This window comes from Rattus norvegicus, chromosome 15 (genome assembly GCF_021556685.1).
Source record: "Rattus norvegicus strain SHRSP/BbbUtx chromosome 15, alternate assembly SHRSP_T2T, whole genome shotgun sequence".
Lineage (NCBI taxonomy): Eukaryota > Metazoa > Chordata > Mammalia > Rodentia > Muridae > Rattus > Rattus norvegicus.
In genome coordinates this window covers 15,889,442-15,913,975 of record NC_141548.1, presented here as the reverse complement: position 1 = coordinate 15,913,975, position 24,534 = coordinate 15,889,442, and the positions used below count along the sequence as shown (strand labels likewise).

At 45.7% G+C, this 24,534-nt stretch overlaps 1 protein-coding gene across 17 annotated transcripts in view; it reads right to left on the bottom strand.

The window, feature by feature from the left end:
• The window catches only part of Cadps (calcium dependent secretion activator), a 466,682-nt gene that overhangs the window by 151,021 nt on the left and 291,127 nt on the right, over positions 1-24,534 (bottom strand). For all 17 annotated transcript variants that reach the window (XR_015637890.1, XR_015637891.1, XR_015637892.1 and 14 more), the window contains 2 exon segments: positions 13,016-13,082; positions 4,782-4,890 (listed from right to left, as the gene is read on the bottom strand). Coding sequence is in view for 14 of the 17 variants with exons in the window: in XM_087585085.1 (XP_087441211.1) it covers positions 4,782-4,890; positions 13,016-13,082 (176 nt within the window). In the remaining 3 variants the exon portion in view is untranslated.

Below are 24,534 nucleotides of genomic sequence, written 5' to 3'. Positions count from 1 at the left end.
TGGACTAGTGGTAGCTCTCTGGACTTGTGCTCTTGGATGGACATATCAACATGTCACAACCAATGCTGATGTCCTGGACTTTGTCTCAACCTCTTGCCACCTTAGGAGAGCTGAGCCCATCTGGCTGGAAAGTGCCATCTGCAATCTTTGGGTTAAGTTTAGAATCTTTGATTAATTTTTCCCATGGGTACTGGTGCTGTGCATTACCAGAGCAAGGACCCTTCTACTGCCATGAGTGCTGGCTCCCGAATCTGGCTGTGGTTACCTTGAGCAATCTCCTATCTCAACCAAGCACTTCCGGTCGCATGTGCCAACTGTCGGTACTGAACCCAGTCAAGGCTTAATATAAGAAATAGGCCGTGCTGTTTCTCTGCTCAGCTCACCAGAGGGCCACATCCTATTGAAACGAAACACCAGGTTCTGTCAAGGTTTGCAATCCATATCCACTGACTGTCTGCCACCTGCAGTCTCTTTTCTCTTCTTTTCATGTATGTACTTCATATCTGCAGGATTCACAGCCCTTCCCCCTACATATTTTTACTTGAAAGTTACATTCTTATGAAGTCTTCTTTGACCTCTATCTTTGATAATTATTGATAATCTTTCTATTTTCACTATTCTTTTAATAAAATTTTTTATTTTATTTGTGTGTGTGTGTGTGTGTGTGTGTGTGTGTGTGTGTGTGTGTGTGTGTACAATTGAAAACCAGAAGAAGATGTCAGATTACCTGGATCTGGAGTTGCAAGTGGTGTGCTGACCGATGTGGGTGCTGGGAACCTAACTGGTTCTCTGCCAGAACAGGAAGTTCTTTAATTGCTAAGCCATCCCTCCAGCCATCCACTGCTCCTATTAAAGTCTAAGCTCCCTCGTGTACTTTGCATCATATAGACCAAGGCTTTATCTGACTTAACTTCTTCCACATCTTTGGTATCTAGCATAATGCACAGCACAAAGTAGGTGCTCAAAAAAATAGTTGTTGAAAAAAATGCTCTCAGTTTTTCTGAAGGTGGTTCTTAAGGTCAGCAGTTACAGCAAGGCCAGAGTTATCTCATGTCCATCAACATATTCCAAAGCCTGCATTTTCAATGGGCCGTTCCTTTAGCTAGATATAAAGTCCATACCTTTGTCACATATGTATCATCTCCCCATTAGCTGAGAACCAAGAGGTGGGGGAATGATTGATTAGCATCTCCAAGCTGCCAGCAAGGCCAGTCAGGAGTCCCTCTGTAGCAGAGCAATACTAAGTGTCATTGCGGTGGTGTGAAGTCGTCTACACTGAATTCAATGTGCTAACCCAATTCTCCCTTTTGCAAGTGTTCATACATTGTGGGGATATTTCACTGATAATGGCCAGGGGCTAGGATCAATAAGTAGCTACTTTCTTTTTAAGTTATTTATTTATTTATTTATTTATTTATTTATTTATTTATTTATTTATTTATTTATATCTGTTTTTTATGGGGATGTGCATATGTGTGCTCGTGGAGACCAGAAGAGACCATCAGTTCCCTGCAGCTGGAGTTACAATTGGTTGTGAGCCACTCACATGGGTGCTGGGAGCTGAACTCCTATCCCTCTGCAAGAGCAGCAAGAAGCTTAACTAAGAACAATCTCTCGAGCCCGGGCTAATTCTTTACAAAAAAAATCCAGTGATTCACCACCAGAACAGCTTTAAGAAGACTTTTCTGGTGGTTTTGATTCTGAAGAGATATTTACTCAGTCTTTCATAACGTTAGTGTAGAAAATGTGTGCTCTAGTAAGGACGGTATGCACTTGACAAACTGGGGGCCCGGAAGACACAATAAGAAGGACAATTTAGAGGGAGGGAGAGCTTTGAAGGATGCCTCAGTGAGCATCAAGCAGACGATAGGAAGAGTGACCCAACAGATCATGTGACTACTCTCCCTCTAACCTCCGAGACGTGCCACCTTGCTAGAATCAGTAGACACCAGGGATGGCCTCACTTGAGAGGTGCTCCCCACTGCCTCAAGCCTTGCAAGGAGTTCCAGTTACCCCTTTCTCAAGGTAAAAAAGAATAGGCTACAATGGTGCGGAGCTCACCGACAACTTTATAAAGCCCAAGGAAGGTCAAGAAAAGGGGGAAGACAGACACTAATGTCTCTTTTGACTATTAGGCTCACCTTCCAAGAGCATCCCCTGATCTCTGAAGATATGACTACTTTGGTATTAATTTGCTTGACCTCCACAGATAAAGTTGGCCAAGTGTATAGTATACAGGGACCCCTTCAATGCTTAGGGGAGTATGAGAATTTTGCCCTACCTCTTTCTGACTCCTCAGTAACAATAAAATACAGATCTTAGGAGTTGGGGCATTAACTCAGTGGCTGAGTGTTTGCCTAGTAGGTGTAAGACCCTAGTGTCTATCCCCAAGATCACGAGAAAGAATAAATAATCTGAGTTAGGACAATAGAAGGATTACATTTCCATTTCAACTACAAATAACTTGGGAAATAAATAGGACAGTCCAGGAAAAGGTCGAGAGAAGGAACTGCTTGCTACCTTCAACAATGCACAGTCAATTAACTTGCCATTTATGTCTCTCATGAAGAAATTATTGTCTCATGGGAACAATGTGGAGACAATAAATGAAGTTTTAAGAATATAGATCCAGGCATGGAACTCCAGCTCAATGGTTAAAGCTCTTGATGCTCTTATAGAGGACCTAGGTTCAGCTCTCCGCGCCCACAGAGCAAACAACAATCTCTAGTCCTAGTTCCAGGGGTTCTGACGCCCTCTTCTGGTCTCTGTGGGCACTGCAGCATGTGATATCCTTACATGTAGGCAAAACTCTTGTACACAGAAGGTAGAAGTAAATATAAACTTAAAAATGAGAATGTTCAGGTGTCATTTCTGTGTGTGGAATAGAAGTTCCCCGCCTCCGCCTTCCTACCCTGGAAGCCCTGATTTAATCTGTAAATCCCATGGGTAGCTTTGCTGTAACTGTTCAGTGACAAGCACAAGAGGGTGACAGGGGTTGGTTCCAGGTCCTGGCTCCACTATCAGAGAGCCTGAGACCTCTTCAATCCGTTTCTTAATTTGAGAAACAGGATGACGTTTCTGATCCCACTTGCTTGTGGGGTGGTGAGGAGGATCCAGTGGGACTGTCTTGACAGGAGTCCCTGACATACAACGGCATGGGTGGCCATACAGAAGAGGGAGTGGGAACTGGCTTAGTCAGAATCCCTTGCATAGAATGGCCTTGGTTTTCCTTGTCCTATTGGCCTACTGGCCTCAGTCTCTAAGATATACATCTTAGGCACAATTGATTTACTTTGTAAAAAGAAATCCTGAGAGAGAAGAAACAAACTTGAGAGAAATACCAACCCCCTCACAGTGTCCCAACCACTGGCAGTTAAATGCAGAATCCTGTCACTCTGACATGTTCACCAAATGTTCGTTTCAAACCCCTGTTCATTAGGAAAGCTTTTAGGTAAAATTTGACTTCAGGTCTTACGGACTTAGCGCTGTACAATGGATTCTGCAGCAGGATGTAGTTACAAACAGAAATTGCAAAGGGTTTGACTTAGTCCAGTCCCCGGGGGCCAGGATTTTGAGGGGACCGATGCCCCTAGTTGGGCAGGAACCAGGTCTTTTCTGTCACACCTTTTTGGGTTAATACCCCATCTTCTCTCAAACTCTGCTTTCTTCTCCCCCTCCTGTGTATTTTGTTGCACGGGGAAGAGCAATATGGGAGTTGAAAAAAAGGTTTTGGGCCAAATGATGCAGTGTGGTTGGAAAAGCCTTGTGCAGATTTGGCATAAAAATGAACTTCTCCGGGAGAGGGCTGCTGGTGCTTGTTTTTCATTAATATGCTGAAATGATTTCGCACCCCCCCTCACCCATTCTGAAGGTTCTTTGAGCCTGATTTCTATTCAGTTTTCTGGGAAAAAATAAAAATGGGTATGGGGAGAGGTGTGAGGGGGCAGGATGTAGAATGTATGTGATGTAGAACTTACAAGAAATACCACCACTTGCAAGGCGCTCTTCGCTCCATAAGCCCAGGCGCGTCAACGCTTTGATTCAGAGCGAGGCGTCTTGTAAGGAATACAGTGGGTAGGGCAAGTTTCTTCCTCCGGTTCCATCGGCTAACCTTGTGCGGTTTTGGACTCTGGCCAGGGGGGACGAGCATGCAGGGAGGCAGCTTCTCTTGGACACCAAAACAATGACACGCACTGGGGTTGCAGGGATGGGTGGCTTAGTCAGGGGCTGAAGAGTTGACTCTGCTGGTAAGGTGCTTGCCGTGCAAGAGTGAGGCTCTCATTTCCAGCACCAGTGTAACGGCTGGACTTCTACCTGTCAGCCTAGTGCTGGAAGGGGTCAGAGTCTTTGGCACTTGGTGGTCATCACTCCAGCCTAGCCAATCACTGAGCTCCGGGTTCAACAAGGAGAGCAATCGAATAATCCTCATTCCAATCTGTGGTCTCCACATGCACAAATACGTACACTCATATGCACACGAGCACACACATATACACACACATGTCTACACACACACACATATACACCATAGTCTCACACAAACGCATTCCCTCGTATGCAAGTACACATTCTTTCTCACGGATATTTTCAACAGCACACAGTAGAGTACATCATTGATGTGGTCCCAGGAACATAAACGCCAAAGCTTGTGTTTTCCTTTAGGCTTTCAACCAGAGACTCTGTAGAATAACAGGTTACTGCCTAGCACGGACCAGCTATCTTGCCAACATGTGCTTGTCTTTTGTTGGGGGTGGGGCATAGCCAAGGAAAGGGGTGGGTACCTGGCTGAGGGTCGGTGTAATCCACGGTGTAGCCATCCAGCTGTAGGAGTTCCTGAGGTTCTGCTTTCTTTTCTCGATAGCTGCACATGGCAAAAGTGTACTGGCTGACCTGCAGGACAGAAAAGCAGACTGTGAGACTGTCCCACCAAGGCTCAGCTCCCTTTAGGAACTTTCCACATTGAACTGAAGCCCCAGCGCTCCGTAGCTATAGTCTCATAGGAGAGAGCATCTGGCAGTGGCCCATGAGGTTAGAGTGGCTTCATGTGCAGAATGGAAGTCTGTCCCTGGCACTTAGTAGGCACTTAGGAACAGTCAGCTGTTATCGTCACTGATGTTTGCCTTTTTTTTGGGGGGGGGTCGGGTGTACGCATGTCCATGCATGTGGCAGAGGCTGGGTACATTTACATGGATGTCAACCTGTGTTTGAAGGCTAGAGGTTAGTTTCAGGTGACATTTATCTACCCTGGTGTTTGAGACACTGTTTCTCATCAGCCTGTAAGTCACAGAGTAGGCTGGGCTGACTGGCCAGCAAGCCTTTTTGAACGTGCTTTCTGGGCTGTCTCTCCGGCCTCCTATTTATTATTTTGAGACAGTTCTTATGTCTCAGGTTGGCCTTGAAATTCTGATTCTCCTCCCCCGTATTCTGGGTTATGGGGTTACGCAGTGCGCTACCTCATACCACATTGATGTTCTTACAGCGACTGGGCTAAACACACATGTCGCCACTCTTGTGATATGCGGCTGACTGAATAGCAACAGTTCTGTGCCTGTTACCCAATATAACCTTGGCTTGCCCGCTGGCTGGGGCTACCAGGAGTGCAGACAGAATGCGGCCTCTTTGGCCAGGAAAGAACGGAAATTCATCTCTTTGCGGTTGTCTGAAAGGTTCGGAAGATGGCTTGGTGGGTAAGGCACTTGTCCTGCGAGAATGAGGACCTGCTCTAAAGCCCCAGTGGGTAGTGAGAATCTGCAGTCGCAGTGCCTCTGTGAAGGGAAGAGAAGCAGAAATGGGAGATGCCCAGAAGCCCACAGGCTGGCCAAACTGCCATACACAGTGCAGAGCAACATGAGATCCAGCCTCCAAACACCGTGGAAGTCGAAGACTGACACCCAAGGTTGGGTTTTGATCTGTTCTGTGGCATTTATGTATTTGAACTCACACAAAGGTATTCTCTCTCTCTCTCTCTCTCTCTCTCTCTCTCTCTCTCTTTCTCTCTCCTCTCTCTCTCTGTCTCTCTGTCTCTGTGTCTCTCTCTCTGTCTCTCTGTCTCTCTGTCTCTCTCTCTCTCTCTCTCTCTCTCTCACACACACACACACACACACACACACACACCCCGCATTCATATATAGCAAGCACTGCTTTCGTGGGTGCTGAGTTTCTGGATTTGATTTTGGCTATCAAAGGGGCACTTTGCAGCGACTTGGTAAAGTCTCCCCTCCGTCTTAGACAAGTGCTGCAGTGACATGCTGTCACAAGCAATGAGCGCTCGACTGCTAGGTGCCAGTCACAGCCAGGCAGCCCCTAGCCCCGATGGCGTGGCCGTTGTCACTGGCGCCCTAAATGGCAGCCCTCGCTTTACTGATATTGGCATTCCAAGGCAGTGCAGGGTGGCGCTCCAAGCTGCAGGCCCGCCTTCAGGACCCTGTTGTCACTGTGTATCCAGAACTGGCGAGGATGCTTCCCTTTTCTACATCTGGCCTATTGGCAAGGGGCCTGTGGCAAAGCAGGCCTACCCCCAGCTTCCAGCCAAGCTCACGGGCACATTTACCTCATCCATGGATGTCAAATGCCTCAGTGAAGGACTGCCACATCCCTCACCCATTGCTTCCCTTTATTTAAAGAGACAGTTCTAAGACTTTGAACCCAGCTAGGGACAATTGTAGTTTCCTCCACAGTGAGACGGGTTTCTTTTTAAAGGCGATTAGGAAATGTGTGTGCTTTCTAGCTCCACAATAGGTTGCGCTGTCCCGAGTCCTGAAGATTCAGAGTAAGAGGAAAAAGAGCATTCCTGTGGCAGGTTTGTCTGCTGGTGCCCTCTGTCGGTTTCTCATGAGAATTTTACTGCCCAATTTGGGATTCTGAAGAATGAGTACACTGTCTCCTAGGCTAGACCAGAAGGAGAACATTCCTAAGCAAACATGAACTAATTTCTTATAGCAGGCAGAGCACCCCGATTCCTACAACAGATGCCTGAGTGCAAATGGGGTTGGCCATCGAAGCTGGGTTCCTATACAGACAGGTCCAGCAAACCATCATCTTTCAGCCTCAAAGTTCTTGTCTGTGTTGTGCTCCCTTCCTTCCCTTACTCCTCCCCTCCCCCTCATCCCTGTGTATCTTCTTGTTACTGGGTAGTTACTGATATTCCCACATCATGTGTAAACCCCATACAGTAATCACTCTATCAATGTGTAACTAAGTAGTCCCTGTCTATCTGGTCCCATCATGTGGCTCATAGGAGGACTTCCATTTTGGTGACCAGTCCTTTAAAGGAGCACTTTTGTTCTGTTTAGAGTCCTATAAGCAAATCCGGTCAAATAATAACGGACTAAAGGAGTCTGACACACAGGGGGACATAGGTTTAATCTATGACATCCTTCTCCACAATTTACAGTCTCTCCACGTACAGTACCAGCCCATTCCAACCTGTGGCTCGTCCTACCCACAACAAATTCTCCATGATGCCCTCACCATGAAACAATGACAGGAGACGCAGCTAGATCTCTCCTAGGGTGACTTAGATCAGTGCTTTCAGCTGGCAACAGGAGCCAGGGTAGAGTTTGTCAGTGAGGTCGGCCAGCAAGGTGCCAATATGCACTTGAGGTTCAGGTAAATACCACAGCAAAAGCGTGGGATTTCAAGATGCAGGCGTCTACTACTCCTGAACCCTTTACTTTTTTCTTTCCTGTTTTAGTGGCTCCCTCTCTCCAGTGCTGTCTGCTGCTGCCCTCTTCTGGACGTACTGGTGACATACCCTGCAGGCTGAGAGGCTGTGTGACTTGGTAAAAAAACCAAACCAAATCAAAATAAAACAACCACTGCCCCCAAACAAAAAACCCCAAACCAAAGCAGCAGCAGCAGTAACAACAACAACAACGACACAAACCTGAGTTGGCTCACTGAGAGTGTTTTTCCTTTAAGATCTGACAATTTACTTTAGAATTCAAAAGAGGGGAGCATATCCTTTGGACTATTATCTGAAGTTTTAGATGCATCTCCGGTTTCTCAGAATGCTTGGAGGTCACCAAGGAGCTAACAAAGATTTGGGAACTTAAAATATTTAAAGATGCCATGTTTTACTAAGAGAAAGCTATTCCCAGTGAAAGGCATGTTTCTCCCTACACTGCAAATTGCGTCCATTTTGAGAAATTCTGGGACTGGACTCAGGTTCTCACACATTCTAGGTGAGTGTTCTCCACTGGGCTACATGTGGCTTTGGATTTATTTGAATGGAAAGTTAAGGAGCCAGGGAATGTTGTTGTAATCATGATCCTGGCAGAACCAAGGAGGTGAGTTTTGAAGTCAGAGTCGAAGCAGCACAGAGTAGAGATTTAATGGTCCCGAGTGGCAGGTGCGGGACCTGCAGGGTCCCATCTTACGTCAAGGAGAACTTTAGCAATGGTGCCCTGGGTACGATTGAGAATGGGCTCCTGGGATTCCTGAGGCTCTGATCAAAGTTTTATTTTACAGGTGACCAGACTTTTGCCATTTGGCTCATTTTCTGCTGCTTTTAAAGTAGGAAGGGGCTTATAAGGGAGTGGGCAGCAGTTGCCAACATTAGCATCTGTGTGTGTACTGGGTCAGGGAAAAATACCAAATAGGTAACTTCTTTGAAATCAGGCGAGTGAATCCGAGTCTTAGTTGAGATGGCTAAAGTACGAGTGCTCAGTGGTAGAGTATGATAGTACAGGCTTAGATCCAGGACCTTCATCTGATCCCCATAACTGAAAACCAAAAGTATAAGACAAAAACAAAACAGATCAAGATGTTGGGTGTGGTGGTGCACAGCCTTAATCCCAGCACTCAAGGAGCAGAAGCAGGAAGACCACCTGAATCTATATTATATCTTTATCTATATCTATATATCTGTGTGTATGTATAATCAGTGAGAGCCTGTGTTTATACACACACACACACACACACACACACACACACACATATATATATATACATATATATATATATATATATATATATATATATAGAGAGAGAGAGAGAGAGAGAGAGAGAGTCTATGTAATAAAACCTAACCAACCAATCAAACAAAAGAAGCAGAAGAGAAGAAGGCAATCTCTAGAAAGCCAGTTTGGCTTGTTTCCTGTCATTTGCAACTGGAATGTAAGTCTGTGTACACTCTTCCAGAGAACTCTGTGGAAACACATTCATACAATTGTAAATCATTCAGTTTTGAAATAGTAGTGAGTCTTGATGGGTTGCTAAAATACTGCTAGACAAGTTATTTTATATTATTCAATGCTGTTTATTTTATTCAGCTGTAGTATCTGAAAGCTGAAATAATTAGAGATTTTAATCATGGTGTCTGTAGGAAACCAGAAACAGAGAGTATGGGTTAAGTAGGCTCTAGGACCTTTTGGGTGCATAAATCTCTCTGGGCACCAGACCTGCCTAGGTGTACAGTTGGATGAGGCAGATGGCAGCCTGATGACCTGTGCTATGCTTCATAGCTAGCCGCTCATCAGTCACCATCTTCAATTTTTAAATTAATTTTATTTATGTATACGGATGCTTTATGTGCATGTACGTCTGTGAACCACATGGCTGTGGAGACCAGAGGAGATGGAGACCAGAGGAGAGTGTCGGATCCTTGGAGCTGGAGTTATAACTGGGTGTGAACCAGCAGGTGGGTGCTGGGAATTGAACCCGTGTCTTCTGAAGACCACTGCACAATCGCTCTTGCTCCGTCAGCCACCATCTTTGAACATGTCACGTAAGCACGTTGAGCCTCAGTTTCCCCTAGTGTTAAATTTGGAGAAAACTTATACTCACTGTAGCATAGATGTCTGCAAAGACTGGGTTTGCAAGCACTTTGTGAACTCTACAGGACCATAGAAATATGCTATTATTATCAATTTAGGGGAAATTAAAAATATAATTTGGCAGTACTGACATTGGGATGAAATACTTTGAAGAAGGGAGAAACCAAACACCTCCCCTTTTAAAACCAGAAATACTTTTCATATTGAAGAATAAGGAGACACTTTTTGAGACAGGATCTCAAGGTTCAAGGTCGGCCTTGAACTTGCTACTCAGCCAGGGATGACCTTTAACTCCTGATCCGTTGGCCTCCACCTCTCACGCACTCCTTACAGAAGCGTGTTGATGATGTGCTGGGGAGAGACTCCAAAGCTTCATGCATGTTAGAGCCCAACTGTACCAACTAAGCTATGTTCCCAGCTCCAAGAAAAACAACTAAACAACTTTAAGATATAAATGGAAAAGAGATAAGACTTTGTGATCTGGGATGGGCGCAAGTTTCCCTTTGACTCTGCACTTGTACACCCAGGTCAGGGATTTTGAATCCTGGGAGCTCTGTAGAAATGGAATCTTTCTGGTTACCAATGGCTTGTCCACAATGTGGGCAGTGATAGCGATGAAGTCACACCTGGTCCTTACCACACTCCCACACACTGACAGTGAGTCCCAAGGAACTCCTTGAGTCAGGAAACCAAAGCCCCTTGTCATCTATGGATTACAGGCTGCATCTAAACTTATAGGGCATGCATGCATTTCAGGGACCATGACTGAGGCGGCCTTGGTGTATATTTGCATATAATTACCCAGTTAGTTTCTTTGATCCTTAGTTCCATGAATAGGAAGCTATGCATGTAGTCTGTAGTCAACGTCATGAGACCAAGACAGGACACTAGAGGCTTTGTGCAGGCTCCCCCATCACTCTGATAAAGGAGCTGACACGCTACCTCCAGAGGCTGTTTAGACTGGTAAGGGATGAAAGGTCTGATATTGCTGAGGCAGAGACTTGATTAGTGAGTGGGAGTGCTACCGTAAAAGGCAGAGAGCACCCCATCCTCATGAGAAGCCTCTTGGCATCCCAAAATGCATCTCTCCTGCTCTCCAGGAATGCCATAGAGCCTCAGACAGCCTGTGACCTTTTATGTTTCTCCAAAGTCAGCACACAACTTTTTTTTTTAAAGCCATGGTGTGATTCTTATCTCCTCTTAAAGGAAGTCTGTGTGTGAAGCCCCTAAACACCCGTGTTCCAACTGCACAGCACAGAACAGCTATTCTCTCCTTTTAGGTTCAGTACACAGCGGGCAGACACAGCTTCTCTGACATTTTCTGAAAATCTCCGCCCACCCTGCCTGCCCAGTCTCTTTCCCTAATGCTTCTTTTTCTAAAGAGAGAGGTCAGCTACTTGTATGAGTGTGCGTGCACACACGTGTGTACAGATGTGCATTACATTCACACAGGCATACTCTCCATTCTGGTTTTGGAGTCAAGGTCCCTTATTGAAACGGAAGAGGGCCAGTTCATTCAAAGTGGCTGTCCAGTGAGCCCCAGAGAACTTCCCATCTCTGCTTCTTTGTCACTGGGATTTACAGCAGTGTAAACTATATTTTTTATATGAGTTTTAAGAATCCAATGTTTGTATGGCAAATACTTTCCTGATTTGAGTCTTCTCCTTAGCCTGAGATCAGCTGCTTTTAAACACCCTTTCATTTTCAACGACTCTCAGAAAAAAGTCACATGTTGAGTGAAGCACTCCTACGTACTCAGAATGCAGAGAGACTCCATGTCCTGGCGAGAGAATACTTGCTTACTTTCTAGGAAGACGTCATCAGCTACTTCCTAGACCACAGGATCTGACTTCCTCAGAACCAGCTGGCATTGCCCAGAACGGCTCCTCTCTCCCTTTATCTTCCTTCCAGCAAACAGTTGCTAACGGCTTCTGTGGACACTGGGGACGTGTGAGTATGGCATGGGTAACACAGGAGTACAATGGATGGATTGGAACGCAGCTAGCCCCGAAGCAGCACAAAGGCTTCAAGGGCATACTTGAGTCCTGACAATATAGTGTTGCCAGAAACTTCTACGGTCACTTATAACTGAGAGGGAGCTGCCTAACAGTGAGGGTCAATGCAGGCATGGCTCCAAACACAAGTCAAATAACTCAGGAAGCACAATTACAAGGTGCCTTACTTTGAGAACACTGCGATTCACATTTTGAAGATTGAGTCATGGCTTCCGTGCCCTAGTGGTTAGAGTTAAGGACAAATTTATTGGCAAACTGAAAAAAGTTTGAAGCAAAAACCAAAAAAAAAAAAAAAAAAAAAAAAAAAAAACCTAAAAGCAAAAGGGGTCAGGGAAGGTTTGTAAAGATGTTTACTACAAGGCTGTGGGGAGGATTTTAGATTCATCTGGGAGAGCAAAGATATTATTTTAGACATTAGCAGCACATTATTGGTCTCTCTGTGTGTGTCTGCTTCTGTGTATAGGTCTGCATATCTTACAGGTGTTCTTTGTGGTACTAGCAGCAATAGTCAAACTGCCAAAATCCAGAAGTCCATTAAAGAGGGACGTTTTTACAGGTATGGGGGGAGGAACCCTCTGGGTGGTTCCATGGGTTTACAATCTGGAAAACCTCATGGAGCTCAGTGCTCGGGCTTTGTGGTCTCCATGTGTCGTAACTCAGGTCAAAAGTCTGCATGTAGATCGCTCCTGAGAGACACACCCAGAATACAGCAAATACAGAGGCGAATGCTAGCAGCAATCCACTGAACTGAGAACGGGGACCCCCGTTGAAGGAATCAGAGAAAGAACTGGAAGAGCTTGAAGGGGCTCGAGACCCCATATGTACAACAATGTCAAGCAACCAGAGCTTCCAGGGACTAATCCACTACCCAAAGACTATACATGGACTGACCCTGGACTCTGACCTCATAGGTAGCAATGAATATCCTAGTAAGATCACCAGTGGAAGGGGAAGCCCTTAGTCCTGCCAAGACTGAAACCCCCAGTGAGCGTGATTGTTGGGGGGAGGCCGGTAATGGGGGGAGGATGGGGAGGAGAAGCCCATATAGAAGGGAAGGGGAAGGGGTTAGGGAGATGTTGGTCCGGAAACCAGGAAGGGGAATAATAATCGAAATATAAATAAGAAATACTCAAGTTAATAAAGATTAAAAAAAAGTCTGCATTCACCCTGTCGCATCTGTAATACACACAGCTCTTGAGACAGATGACAGAGTTGAAACGTTACCTGCACCAACACAAAGAACCTTTTCTTCCACCTCTTCCACACATTCTTACCAATGGTCCATAAGTACCTGTAAGGAGAAGGAAAACCAGAGCTGTATCAGCGCCCGAGTAATGGTTCTGTTTACCACACTCACCAGGAAACCTATCCCTCATCCACCAAGAGGCTCCAACACACCCAAACAGTGTGAGAGGACGTCCCGGGCCTAGCCTCTCTCCTCTCAAAGTTCATGGTGCATTCCACATCGATACTTGACTTTATGATTCACTTGATGTTTTCTTTTAATTGTCTGTGGCATCATGAATGAAGTCGTGAGTTTGATATACTCATTATACAGAACGCACTAGAATACATACTAATCCATGCTTATGTGAAACACTGAAATGATCCTACATATTACCCATTTTATGAATACACTTGGGGCAGGCTTAGTCCATCAGGCAAAGACTAACATTTTGGTCCATGATGGAGCTTCTATCTGCTCTCCCTACTCTTGACCTCTGCTTCAGACATTACACAGAAGCCATGGGGTTTTCTAAAATGGTAAATCAGCCTACGAGCTTCTCCTTCTACATAAGGGCTGGGAGTCCTTAGGCAGGGTGCTTAGGCAAAGGTCCTATCTAAGACGTGCACACAAGTTGCTGGTGGAGAAGGTGTGCACATAGAGAGGGAGCAAGCCAGTGTGCGAGGAAGAGACGGTCGCTGGAGCACAGCTTAGGTGGCCAGGGCGCTGGAAGCTTGGTGGGCCCACGTTATAGCTGATGTCACCTCTGTCAGTAGTGTGGTGTAGATCACTCGGCTGATCCTGTCAGCACTCTCACTACGTGACGAAATCATGTATCAATATATTCATGGAATTTATGGACATAAGAGAGAGGCTCAGTCAGGGCTTGGGAGAAGTGACATTTAGTCTTCTGGTTCTTGTTCTGTCAATCACCTAGACAGGCAGGGCAACTGGCTTCAATTTTGATGTTTTGCTGCTGGAAGGATTCTGTTAGACAAGGCTGCTGAAGTCTAAAAAATGCGTCTTGACACTGACTGGGGATGGAGCTCAGTTTGTGGAGGAGCTCAGTTGTGCATATGCAAAGTCCAGGATGTCAGCTCCAGTACCACAAGAAACAAACAAGTAAACAAACAACAAACGCATGTAGAAGTAAGTAAGCACACAGACAAACAAATGTGACTTGGATGTGAAATGTTCCCCACACAGCTCATATGTTTCAACGCTAGGTTCCCGGTTGGAGATTTGGCAAGGCTGTGGGATGTTCAGGAGGGGAGTCTCACTGGAGGAATGGATCATGGGGTGTAGGCCTTGATGCCTGACCCAATTTCTTGTTCACTCTCTGCTTTCTAAGTTTAGATGCAATGTGAGCAGCAAGCCTCCCCTCCTGCTGTTATTCATCCCCTCATGAGAACCTGAATCCCTTTGGAACTGTAAGCCGGCAATACCCTGTCTCTCCTAAGTTGCTCTGGTCAGGGTACTTCATCAAAGCTTTAAGAAAGAAACTAGGACAACAAATAAATAAACAATAGGTGCCCACCAAGTGTGATCCTTCTCACAGAGCATCACTGTGTCCAAAGAATGATTCCTCAGAAATTAGGACCATCATTGGACTGATGTATACAAGACACACAATAGTTCGAGATAGAGGCTAAGGTTGTAACTCTCCTCTTTTCTGAAATTGTGTGTGGCAGGTTCAAACCCCTGTCACCTTGTTCTGACCATGCCTACAAGCCTATCTAGCAAGGCACCCAGCTACTGTATGTAGCAAGAAAGTTATACTTTTTTGTAGAGAACTTAAGTAGAAGAAGTTGACCAGAATTCACAACAGGATTGGCTTTGAATGGTTAACCCTGCCTTCCTCTAGGCACTTGGCATGGATTTATTATAACCCCGGAGAGGAATTGAGACCTTGAATAAGGAACTATACTGCATGGAGGGAGAATAGAACCATTCTGCATGGAGTTTGCACCACCACTGAGTGGCATGAGCTAGATTTCAACTAGAGTCACTTCACTGTAGAACATCTTTCCCCTGTACCCCTCTAGGGTGTGCCTCCCCATCTAGGGTCAATAAAGATTTAGAATATAGCAGGGCTGGGGAGATGTAGTGAGGAACTCCAGAGGGGAGGGATGAGAGGTACTGATAGGCACAGCATGGTAATAACACAGGAAGCCATCATTGTGTACCATGCACTCCAAACAGTGAGAGCAAACACATGTAAATGTTTTTACCATGGGAAAACGATCCATGCTGCAGGTACTGGGTATTTTATCCTGATGTCACTTACACAGTGTGGGCCTGAGGGATGGTAAGGCGCCTGCCAGACAAGCATGAGGACCTGGGTTTGCTTCCCCTGGAACTACACACAAAAGCAGGTTTGGTGGCCTGTGAGTGTAACCCCAGCATTGGGGAGACAGAGATAGATACACAGGAGCTTGGGGCTTGCCAACATAATGGTAAGCTCTAGAATAATCAATGACAGATCCTGTATTAAAATTAAAGCGAGGTAGACAGCTCTAGAGGAATGACACCTGAGGCTAACCTCTGACCTCTGCACACATATACACCAACATCCCCCTTCTCTCTCTCTCTCTCCCTCTCTCTCTCTCTCTCTCTCTCTCTCTCTCTCTCTCTCTCTCACGCACACATGCACATGCGTGCGTGTACTACACAGTATTTACATGTACTGGAAAGTAACTTGTTATCCCATAACTGTGCATGCATTTTTGATTTTACATATCGGTTAAATACATTTATTTACATTTAAAAGGCGAGGAAATAATCCCCCATGAGTTGCTTTTCTAACCAGAGAGGGGGTTTCTGTTAGAAGGCATCTGAGAGTGAAAAGCTGGTGGGATCAGAGGAAATTCACAATTCTCCTTTGGAAAGTATCAGTTGGTTTGTGTAAGGGTGGGGCTCTCCCTCCGAGGCTTTCCTCAGAATGGATTGCTAATGTAGCACATGCCAGAAGGTGTCAAAACTGAGAGGCTCTGAGGGCTGCGAGGCACCGTGTCTGTCTGGTGAGCCCCGCATCGCTTCCTCCCGGAACAGAATGCACAGTACCTGGAGCAGATGGACGCCATGAGACTACAGACACACAGGTGGCTTCCCACTTCGAGCCCCACTCCCAGCACACTGCTCAATGTGGTGGCATTAGTGTTCCAGGGCTCTCTTCTGGCTGTCTGGAAGCCTGGGCTGACCATCAGATAAGTTAGCTGTCCAAGGTGCACTGAACGGAAGCACAGTCCAGTGCTTATGTCTGGGGTGGAAGGTGATACCTAAGAGGGGATTCTGGTGTAGTCACCAACTATTCTTAAGTTAGTCTCCTGCATTGCAGCATGGGGATAACCTCCTGGGACTGCAGAGACACACCCCCAGTGCATAGCATGGCAGGGGTAGGTAGTGTCTGGCAAACGTGAGGTGGTATTGTTCTTATGCCCCTCACCATGACTATCAACGGCAAGCTCAGGGGTGAACAGGCCTGATTTAAATTTACAGTTAGTTTTTGGGTACCTATCTGCTCAGGAAGAAATAGTGAGGTGACCCATCTGGTGTTGGAACTCTGGCTATGTTTTCAACCATGACCTGCTTGTCACATTTTATGAAACCTTCTGAGTGGGATATTGATATTCCTGTCGAGGGTGTCTATGTTACAGGGAAGGCCAGAACTAGGACTAGCAAACCCCAAACAGAAGCAGGTGGTGTATTTGGTCTGCACAGCATTTCCAGAATCCCTCAAACTAGACGTGTCATGGATGATCCCCTGGCCTCAGTGACCCTCTGTCCTAGGACTCTGTGGGAGGGAGGCAGGGTGGCAATGCCTGCAACTGGTGAATGTGTGTGTGTGTGTGTGTGTGTGTGTGTGTTTGCCTGTGTGTGTCTGTTTCTGTGAGTCTCTGTGTCTGTCTGTCTGTCTGTCTGTCTGTGTCTGTGCGTCTCTGTGTGTATGTGTTTGTCCATGTGTCTTTTGGTGTGTGTATGTGTATGTGTGTGGACAGCCTTTGCTCTCTCAGCACTGTGATTTTAGTATGTGCTAGGAACTAGCTCTGTTCACTAAAGAGCATTTATTACCAAACTCGCACGTGGCAGGGGTTCACAGTGTTTAAGAGTGTAAATGGTTTATTGTGTATTTTCTTCCAAGTCATCTAGTCATGGGCACCAAGTGCAGAAAAATGGCATTTTACAGAATCCCCAGCCTCTGGGTTTCTTGTGTGGGAAGGGTGGTTGAGGGACTGAGTAACACTACATTTTGAGGATCCCTGAGGGTGGTGTTGGTGCCACTTTGGTCTGGGTGTAAAGAGGGAAGGGCTGTGGCCCTTGCTTTCTTGGGTGTCTGTGCATCCAAAGAGGCTGTAAGGCAGGGCGTTTTTCTTGGATGGCCTTTACAACTATTTTATGATTTTTAAAATAGCATTTAAACTTATTTATTAATTGACAAAATTATATATATTTATGGTATACAGAAGGTTGGGGTGTGTGTGTGTGTATGAATGCAATGGTTAATTGAACTAATTAGCTTATCACTTTATATAGTCTTGGCTTTTTTTAAATGACGGGAATGCTTAAAGCCCACTCTCCTAGTGATTTTTCAGGTGTAGTGATGTACTTTTAACCACAGTCACCATGTTGTACAGCAATTCTCTTGAACTGATTTCTTTTGGTCAGAAGGCAATTCCTTCTTAGAAAAGAAAAGAAAGAATAGCCCTCCTGGGCACTCGCCCTGCAGACTGAATGAGAACAGGAGAAAGGCTTGAAAGTGTTCAGGGGGAAGGTGTGTGCTGGGAAAAGGTCTGAAGAGTGGATCTTTGTGAGCCAAGGCCAGCCTGGTCTATGCAATGAGTTCCATGTCAGCCGGGGCTACATAGTGAGACCCTGCATCAGAAGCAAAACCAAAGAAAACAACTCCCATCTGAAAGGAATGAAAGCAGGCAGCAGGTACGGCCCCCACCCCCACCATCACCATCACCATTACCATCACCCCCACCATCACCATCATCATCACCCCCACCATCACCATCACCATCACCATCACCATTACCATCACCCCCACCATCACCATCACCATCATCATCACCCCCACCATCACCATCACCATCGCCATCACCAATTCTTTTGTGTAGTCAAAGCTTGTGCCACATTTCAAAACTTGTCCTATACTAATATTCTACATGCAGTAAATCTTTTAAACTTCACAGTACTTCCACAATACCAGGACTGTTACCTCTATTTGATATGAGCGAAGGGAAACACAGAGAGGCTAGGCGCCTTCCTGTAGCGTAGCTAGCACTCAGTGCCTACAACTCTCCTTGGCCATCTCACCTTATTAAGAGAAAATGTGTAACAAAGAAATTAGAATGCAGCCCTCAACGTTCAGGTAACCCAAAAAGAGGCAAAAAAAAAAAAAAACAAAAACAAAGCAAAACAAAACAACAACAAAAATCCCCATGAGATAACAAGGACACAAAGACCTGATGTAACAAAAGAAGGACGAAGCAAGATAACAAGCGAGGGTCCAGCCGTCAAGACCTGTGCTGTACAAGACTGAGGACCTGGGTTTCATTCTCAGATGTCAGATTGGAAGGAGAGAACCAACTCCCAAAAGTTACCCACTGACTTACACATGCATATTGTAGCACATACACTTGTCCTCTGTCTCTCTGTCTCTCTGTCTCTGTCTCTCTGTCTCTCTGTCTCTCTGTCTCTCTCTCTCTCCATTCCCCCTCCTTCTCTCTCTCCCCTCTCTTTTTCTTCATCTCATACACATACATTTTTGAAAGCAATAACTAGCAAAATGTCATATTTGCCACACCTGTTATCATATTAAGTATAAATAGGCTAACATTTCTAAAGGTTAGAACAGCCAGACCTAATTCTGCGTTGTCAACAAGAAGAGCAGTTCATACTTACTTAATGTTTTAGAGACAGGGTTTCATTTTATAGTCCAGGCTAGCCTAGAGATTTGTATTTTTCTGCCTCAGACTCCTGAGTGCTAAGATAAGAGGTTTGTGTAAGTTAAAAATAGAATGCTACAAAAGTGTATACCTTGCCAATAGCCATCCTCTTTTAAGGTGTTGCAGTTCTACATTACTGTCATAGAAAGTAAATCTCAAGGCAAAAATATTGGCAGAGAGAGAGAGAGAGAGAGAGAGAGAGAGAGAGAGAGAGAGAGAGAGAGACAGAGACAGAGACAGAGACACAGATAGACAGACACAGAGAGAAAGACAGAAAGATAAATAGGGAGAGAGACAGAGAGACAGTCAGAGAGATAGACACACAGAGAGACAGAAAGACAGAGACAGACAGAGAAAGAGACAGAGAGACAGAGAGAGAAAAGATTGTCCCATAGGAGTGAGTGGCTTAATGCACCAAAAGGATAAAATCGTTTTAAATATGCTGCGTCTACTCAAAAAGCTTTAACACACACTGAACAAAACTGAACAGACATGCAAGGAAAGCAAAGCTAAGCGATCGCCAGAGTCTGGTGTGACTGAATCACTGACAGGAAGTCAGCAGTGAAGGCTGGGATATCCTTAACTGGCCCAGTGCTTATCTGATATGTACAGTGCCCTAGGTTCCATTGTCTGCCAGAACACAGTGTATGTGGTCCTGTATACCTGTGTGTCAGCCACGGAGCAGGATGAGCAGAACTCGGCATCAACTAAGGCTACACAGTAGGTTTCAGACCGGAATGGGGAGGGGTGCAGAAGGAGACAGAGAGACAGAGAGACAAAACAGAGATAGGGAGAAAACAGACAGACAGACACAGCAGAAGGGTAGAGACAGAGAGACATAGATAGAGACAGACAGGCAGAGACAGAAGAAAGAGACAGAGACAGAGAGATCCAAACACGCAGAGACAGAGAGTCAGATTAAGAAAGAATGACAGAAAGACACAGACAGACAGACAGACAGACAGACAGACAGAGAGGAGAGCACAGTTATGCTACAGAACACCTGAGCAGTATCAAACATCCCAACCTAACTGACATAAGGTGTGAATGCAGGTGTCCTTAAAACAGAGCAAAGGACAGAGAGCTATGAGCCCTCCATCGACCCGTCCTGGGAGTGTGGTGAACAGCCTGTGCCTTGGGGACCTGTGGGTCGCAAAGGGCTTTGGTGGAACCAAAGAACAAGAGGGCTGTGCTGGTCCAAACAAGAAAATGAAAAGGGAAAGGGGCAATCTTAATGATTGGCTTTAAACCCCATACTCCTTGCTAATGCAGACGAGGGGTGGAGATGCTGGGGGTTACCCCTGGTGTCCTCAGTGACTCCCTGGGTAAATTCTGAGCTGGGCCATGTGGAGTTAGCCAAGGTTCAGGTCTGTAGTTGGGGCTTAACTGAAGAAGAGTCTAAGCCCAGCTTCAATGCTTACTTGGACTCAGAAGGACTTTCACCATGATGAGCCTCGGTTTCTTTGTCTGTACAGTGGGATTCCAAACAATACATGAGGCTTTTATAAAATTTACGTCCTGTGCTATGTACGGTGACTGAAGAAGACAAGTAGCCATTTGGAAAGGAACTGACCTCCTTTCTAGAAGGGAAGACATGACGTAAACAGATGAATAGGAAACCCATGTACTATATCAGGCAGAATCAAAGCAGGAGAGGGGAAGAGGAGGAGGAGGCAGGAGCGTTCAGACACTGAAGAGAGTGAAGGAAGGCTTTCCCTCAAGGCACAGGGAACATTCCAAGTAAGCTGGGTGGGCAGGAAGGCACAAAGGCCCCGAGGTAGCCTGCACTTCTCTAGCACCCAACACTGGAGGCCAATGTGGCTGCAGCAGTACTCAAGGGAGTGCAGAGAGGTCGCCTTAGCAACAGCCAGGGCCGTAGCTGAGTGAGATGGAGGTTTGCTGGATGTTTTCTAGCACTTGAGTGACAGGACCAAGTTTAAAAAGAAAAATTCAGAGTGTGGAATACGCTCCAGGGAGGCAAAGAATGAGCGAGAGGTTAAGAGGCAAGAGTAACAAGAGAGGCAGAAAAGTGAGGAAGGCTGGGAGTCCAGCAGAGGGGATGAGTGGGGACGAGGAGCTGGAGTCCGAATGCAGCTTGGAAACAGAGATTTGATGGTGGACTGTGTTCACGGGAAGAACGGGTGAGAGAGACATCCAGCCTGACTTTAGGGCTGTGGGTCTGAACTCCTGGCTGAAGGAGGTGGGGTGTCTGTTAAGACGGACCGGTGGTACCTTCTACTTCCCATAGGGCTGCTTTAGAGATAAGACTGGGAGAGAGATGTGAAGCACTCCTGCCCTTGGACTTCCGCATGTGGAGGGGTGGAAGGGTGATGAGAAGCCAAAAGCTACCTGGAGGGCACAATTCTCACACACTCCCTGATGCTAATGCTCAAAACCAAAAGAAGCAGTGCTGGTTTGAACTCCCTGCCTTTTAGAAACGACCTCGTAGAGTTATTCTGGATGGCCCAGGGCTGCATTCCCAAAACCACAGCATCTAATCAAGGAGATTTCCCAAGACTTCTGACTTTCTGTTCACATGCTAAAGTCTCAGTAAGCCTCAGCTGTGCACCTTCAAGGCTCTTTCCCCCAATGTTTAAGCTGTGACTTTACTCTGACTTCCCCATGCTCCCTACTCCTTGTGTTTAAATGGAAAAAAAAGGTCCGTAAACATTGTGTGTGTGTTCATGTGTATCTGTCTGCATGTGCATGAGGTGTGTGGGCCTCTGGAGTTCAGATATTACCCTTGGATATCATTTGTCAGGTGTTGTCTTTTTTTTTTTTTAAATTAAAACAAGTTCTCCTCCGTAGCCTGCAGCTCACCAAGTAGGCTGTAAGTTACCTGAACCCTGCAGCCTCTACCACCCCAGTACTGAGATGACCACAGTGTGTCATCCCACCAAGCCTGGTTATGTGGAATTGGTAATGAACTTAGTCCTTGTCCCTGCTTGGCAAGTACTTTATAAAATGGGACATTTCCCCCAGCTCCCAACAGAGATGCTTTTACTTTAACTGAATCAATCCTTGTGGAGCAAACTTCATTTGCTCCAGTTTGGGCCATGTTGGTTCTGACTTAATGTCAGTGGATCCTTTGTTCATGCTTTGAGACTGTTCTAGACTCCCTTGGTATATTTCTTGGCAGGGAGTAATTTTTGAATGGCAGCCTAGTGCGTCAATCATTGGGGAACTCGGCGGATATGAGCTAAGTATCTCCTCTATTATTCATTCTGTGAAGGTAGCCTACAATACATTAACACACTCACCTTCGAGTCCACAGATAAGTTCCTGAGTGGAAATCATGTCGAGCTCTCTCTATAGAGCCCATGAGGAGAATGAGAGAAACTGGGCTTTGTCCAACGCAAAGAACAACACTGTGTTGAGTGTCTGCTTGGGTGTGACTGACAGCATGTTTAGAAGGGGTTTGAAGAAGCCTGGCCTGTAGGCTGAGGCACTAACTCTGCCAAGGACTTTATAAAGGTCATGTGAGGATGGTGCTTCTGTTTGCTTACTTCCTCTGGTCAGCTTCCTGCCCTTTATCCTGCTTCCTCAGACTCTGCTTCCTGTAATAAATATGTATTTACTGTTTCTGAATCAATGTTGTGCTAAAAAATGGAGGATATTTTCTCAAATACTACGGAACCTGATAATCCTCAACTCTTTTTACCTAGAAACCAAGACTATGTAGCTAGGAGGGAGAAGGGATATTGGAAAAAATATTCTTTATATTTCTGAAAAATGTACCAGGAGTGTGATAGGGAGAAGGAAAAACTGACCTCAGAGACATGCCCCTGTGTATACATGTGGTATGTTTGTGTTGACACACGTGTGTGCTTATGTGCAGGCACTACCTCTGTGTGTGTATGTGAGTGTGTGTGAGTGTGTGTGAGTGTGAGTGTGTGTGAGTGTGAGAGTGTGTGAGAGTGTGTGTGTGAGTGTGTGAGTGTGTGTGAGTGTGTGTGTGAGTGTGTGTGTGAGTGTGTGAGTGTGTGTATGTGAGTGTGTGTGTGAGTGTGTATGTATGTGAGTGTGTGTGAGTGTGTGTGAGTGTATGTATGTGAGTGTGTGTGAGTGTGTGTGAGTGTGTGAGTGTGTGTGTGTGTGTGTGTGTGTGTTTGCAAGAGGCATCTTCATCAATCACTCTCTACCTTATTTTTTTGAGACATGTTTTCACATTGAACTTGGAGCTCACCCAACTGATAGACTAGTTGACCAGTAAGCTCCAGGAAACCTCCTGCCTCTGCTTGTCCAATGCTGGGATTACAGACTGGTGTTACTGCATGTAATGATTTCTGCCAGGTTATCTTTTAAGATGTGACCATGCTTGCCAAGCAAGCGTTCAAACTCATGTTTGCATAACAAGCACTTTATTGACAGGGCCACTTCCTCAATACAACTTTTTTGACGTAGTTTGAGCCCTCAGCCCAGGTTGACTTTGAACTTGTGCCACAGCCATCTGATAAGATACCAAGTGAAATAAGCAAACCTGGCTGAACTCACGAGTGATGGCTGAGTAAGGACTAAGTGTTAAGTAGCTAGTATCCTTCCTCACAGGCTTCTCCCACTTCAACCCCACCTCTGGCTTCAGGAATAGCCCAGTTTCAACAATATGATGCATAACTTCTACAAGCCTGAGGCACAGGTGGCATCCAGCTTGTGAGCAGCCTTTGAGAGCCATCATAGCCAGCCACTAACCACATGATGTGGGCTCTGCTATTTTGCAAGGATGTCTACTTCCTGGCCTGGTTGTTACTTTGGATTTCTTGCAGGCTTCTTTTCAACTGGCCCCCATTGCTGGCTATCACTTGGCACAGCGCTTCTTACTTCCATAGACTTGGCCATGGATGCAATCTTGAGTTTTCAAGGGAGTGGAAGAAAGTTTCCCAGTCACTTGAATGTCATGGGGAATGACAACCAGTCAAATGGCACCTACAGAGCATTTGACAAAAAGCCCAGTTTCTTTCGCTGTCTAGCGTATGCCTTCATAATTTTACTGTCCTGATCCTCTGCAAAGGATCACACCTTAACAGATAAATTAGCAGGCAGTGGTTCCACAGAAAACTAATCATTAACAACCCCTTTGATTGAAAAACAAAACAGAACAAAAACAATGCTTTGTTCTGTAAAGTAAAACCATATTTCCCTATTCTTTTTGTTCTGTCCAAAGCCACTCACTGGCCATTCCTAAAAACCTTCACAGAATGAAGGCTGCACATAACACATTTTGGGGAGTTATTACCTCAGTGAACCTGACATCACTTCTGATCCATCACTTGCTTAAATCTCATGAAGGTGGCCATTCACACCAGTGAGAGGGAGGTACTTCTGGAGGCCTCTGGCAGGAGCACAGAACCAATAAGACCTCTCCAAGCACAAACTCCAGCATTTAACTGTGTCCAGAGTTTAACTGTTTTGGGGGAGTCTGCTGGGAGGGTGGGGAGTTAATCTCTTGATGGTACAAATGGAGATGCAGTGTCTGTAGTTGAAGAAGTCTATGGGAACTGTCAGCACCATGTTCTTTAATCACTGCTAGCAGGCACCTCCCAGCTCCTTCCACACAGCTCTCCCAATCC